A 4,011-nucleotide genomic window follows, 5' to 3' on the forward strand; every position below is an offset into this window, starting at 1 on the left:
ATATATATATTCAAGTTCACCTAATTGGCAAGTGTTGCTAAAAACTGCATTTGATTGGTCACATATTTTAAACAAAATAATTATGTTTTGCTTCAGGCTACTGGTGAAGAAGACTTTCCAGGGAAGATGGCGTAAATGGCCATGGCCATTTTTGTCATTACACACGAGGGTGCAGAGCCCAGAGATAACCCAGAGAACACTGGAATCTTCATGGAGGGGGTGGAGGTCCTTAGTGAGTTGAGCAGCGTGCCTTTAGCAGTAACCATGTTGCTGGGTCTCACATATACACTTAACCTGAGCTACCCATCAGAGCACAGATACACCTTTGAAGCTCTTCAAAAGGTTGTTATGCAAACAGATGACAAAAAACTATCAACAAAAGTGCAGACACTAAAAAACAACACATTAGTGATAGGCATACTGAAACACCATGTAATTTCTCTGTTTTATTTTCTGTCATTCAGGCATCATTCTCAGTTTAGCTCAAATATGAAGGGGGGGGTGATTTTTTTTTTTTTTTTTGCACTTTTTAAACTTGTAAAGTTTGGAATGTTGATGTGTGAGAGGGGCACTTTACAAATATGTACATTTATTCTGTGAAATGTTAAAGGACGTGCAATGCACTTTGTTTAATGTGAAGCAGATTGATATTTAGTTTTGCTTTAAAATGTTTCAAATTCCATGTTTACAGATAATATTTTCCACTTAAATGACAAAGAATCTGTCATTGGGTTTATACTTGCCTGTTTATTGAGTGAACCACTTATGCCTTATGACACTGTGCACTTGTGCTACTTGTGTGCGATGCACCTCATTCTGCTGTGTGGACAGAAGCACTTTTTAAATGTGTCCATTTATTCTGTGATTTTTGAAAATACAAGTTTTCTGCAGCAAACACTGGTCGTCATGTGCTTTCCTAACTTAGACCAAGTAGGTTGTAAATGGTTTCAGTTAAGTCTTCAGTTTTAGCAGTTTTGAGTTAATGCTAGATTAGATTCATTTGTTTAATCCACATAATCAAATTGGATCACTGAAAGCTGTAGTAACCAAAGTAACATCACTACATTAAGTTACATTAACATTTCTTCAATAAGTCAAATAAACCCTTGTAAAAGAATTTGGAACAACATGGATGAAATCAGTTCGACCTACTCAAATAAATCAAGTTAATCTAACTTGATCACATTAGATTGTAGTTACCACAGTGAATTACATTCATTTAATCTGTCTTAATATTGTTAGATCAACAAAATTACTTAAATTTGAAAGAACATGATTTATTTTCGTGGAAATACTTTCCACAATTAAATTACGTAGATGTAACAATTTTTTTTTCTTCAGTGTACCGAACATGTTTTAACGTTTTATGTTAACATTACGGTCACGTTTTGTGCTTGATTATTACTCCCTACTTCCCATTTTACCTCAGCAATGCAGCGCTACGCCTCGGTGGATAATAAAGTACCACTGCGTATCAGTGGATGTTGAGTGGGTCGGGGAGGGGGATACAGAACCCCAAGCACAAATTCGTAGCATCTGGTTCAGTCCGAGGCATGTAGTTTAAATACCGAATAAATGTACGGTATTGTTTTGTATTAACTGATGGTTTTCCGTAATTAAATTACACAAATTTTTTTTTTTTTTTGCATAGTTTCAGCTGGCATTTCGTACCTGCGTATTTTGACCAAGAATTGCGTGATTGGTACACAAAATGCGTGCAAGTTGGCAGGTCTGTATTTGTATGCATGTGAAAGGATTCAGGATGAGAAGTAATTAGTACTAGACAATAGGAAAACTTCATTGGCTCATGCTGCCCACAAACCACCATGACAATTTCCTGTACTTGTAAATGGACCTTATTTTATTATATTATATATAAAATGACAAGAAAGGAAAACAGTAGCATGTTATCAAATTATAGAAACAATGGGTTGTCAAGTGTGAAAACAGATACACAAAGTTGGAAAAAGCCTTTGAACAGAACAACTTCTTACAGGGAATTTAATATTTTTTTGTTTTAGAACAACTTTCTATGAATATTCCTTTGTAATCCCTTTAAGGCCTTTATAGTCCACTGTACATTTGTAATGAAGTTTAAAAACACTGTTATAATGACATCATGAGGGCAATCAATGCTATGTTGGGTGTGTTCAACACTGCAAGCAGAGGGCTTTTTGACAATCTATGTAAAACAAGGATGAAAAAATTTAAACTGTTTTATAAACATCACATTCATTTGACATTCATCTGAGATTGTTAGGTTTCCCGTTGCACATTCAGCATAGAAGACTCTGAACCACATATTCTAAGTGTTAGTATGAGTTTAACAGACCTCTGAAACCATGGATAAAAAAGAGCATAAATGATTGGATTAATGGAAGAATTCAAATATAATAGAGGTACTGTAGTTGAAATTGCAAGATCGACAGATTTGTTCTTAAAATAGATTTCAAAGAATGCACTTACATAGTAGGGTACTGAACACAGAAGGAAGACTGCCACTAGAATTCCAAGGGATTTTGCTGCTTTCCTTTCAGAGGCCATAGAACCATGATCATTTTTTGGGCACTTTCTGACACTTCTAATTTTAATTGCATGCTTTTTAGCGATAGCAAAAATTTTCAAGTTTATAATTACAATCATTGAGCATGGTAAAACAAATGCAATTATGAAGTCAACAATAGCCCATACTTTATTGACTGTACCAACACACACACCACATGTGATGTTTTCTTTCATGTCAGTAAAATCTCCATTGAAATAAAGAAGCACCATATTGTAGATTAATGAATACAACCACAGTATGAAAATCATCCTCAAAGTTACATTCACTGTAATTTTCATGGAATAGTGAAAAGGGTTGGAGAGGGCAAGATATCGGTCCAGTCCAATTAAAGCTACATTATAAACTGATATACAAGTAAAGCCATATGCTGCTATCTTAAAAGTTGTGCAATACAAAATATCAAAGCACCTCCATGGATCTATCCACATAATAAAATAGAGGGGCATCACAATTACCCCAACAAGAAAGTCCACCATGGCCAAAGACAGCACAAGGAAATTAGTTGGTGTCTGAAGCTGCTTGAAGTGACAGATGGAGATGATCACAAGCAAGTTTCCACACACGGTCAGTGAGACAACTATCGCTACAGGTATATAGAGCAACACATCCACTGCTGTTGGTGAAGTTTCCAAACAAGAAAAGTTTGAATAGACACAGGGTGTCTCTTGATGCTCTTCTGTGAGATTCATGAAGGAAGAGGTTACAGTTTCATTGAGCAATGAGACATTCTGTCCTTATACTTAATGTAGGCTATCTCAAAAAAGAATATCCTTTTGTGAATGTGCATAAACAGTGTTGCATAATGTAGCTTGCTGGTCTTGCAGGGTCCTTTTGGATCATTAAGCGCAGTAGAGTCACATTTATATAAAGGGGTTACCATTGGTTTTTTTTTTCTTTTTTTTCTTTTGGTGGTTGTCTATGAATCCCCATCAGATTAAATTAAATTAATTGTACAGGGGGTTGCGTTAGGAGACCAAGATCAAAACTGGGAAATGTAAGTGATGTAATCAAATAATAAAATAAGAGAATGGGTCAAGACAAAGAGCTTTCAACTGAACACTTGTTGATTCCATAATTACAATGGTAACAGAGTGGATTGCATCCAGTCACTTGAATTATCTTGGAGTTCATGGAAAATTAAGAACTTAACAAAAATTACATCCGTTTAACAGAAGCTCTTATCCAGAGCAACATAAAATGGAGGAAAACACAAGTTCATTCACTTAATTTAAACTCATGAAAGTGCTAGACCTAGTTTACATCATTCCCAGAGTAGCGGATATGAATTTACCATCACTGAAGCAGTCAGGCAAATTAACTAATTAACTATGCTGACAAAAAGCCTAAATACACATGCTGAGCACATACAGATTACATCGAAAATAAGCCCTATGACTAGGAAAGCCCTATGGCTAGGAAAATTATGAAAAGCTGAACTACTACAA

At 35.4% G+C, this 4,011-nt stretch overlaps 1 protein-coding gene across 1 annotated transcript; it reads right to left on the bottom strand.

Annotated features, from left to right (window-relative positions):
• Positions 1-1,856: 1,856 nt before the first annotated feature.
• Positions 1,857-3,540, bottom strand: LOC135260380 (trace amine-associated receptor 13c-like). The gene has a single exon (XM_064345602.1). It carries the CDS (start codon positions 3,253-3,255, stop codon positions 2,257-2,259), a length of 999 nt encoding a protein of 332 aa, XP_064201672.1. The 5' UTR covers positions 3,256-3,540; the 3' UTR covers positions 1,857-2,256.
• Between the last annotated feature and the right edge of the window lie 471 nt (positions 3,541-4,011).

Source organism: Anguilla rostrata, chromosome 8, assembly GCF_018555375.3.
Source record: "Anguilla rostrata isolate EN2019 chromosome 8, ASM1855537v3, whole genome shotgun sequence".
NCBI classification, from domain to species: Eukaryota; Metazoa; Chordata; class Actinopteri; order Anguilliformes; family Anguillidae; genus Anguilla; species Anguilla rostrata.

What these genes read in the sequence shown, in the direction of transcription:
- LOC135260380 (XM_064345602.1), bottom strand. Translation starts at nt 3,255, where the DNA reads ATGAATCTCACAGAAGAGCATCAAGAGACACCCTGTGTCTATTCAAAC.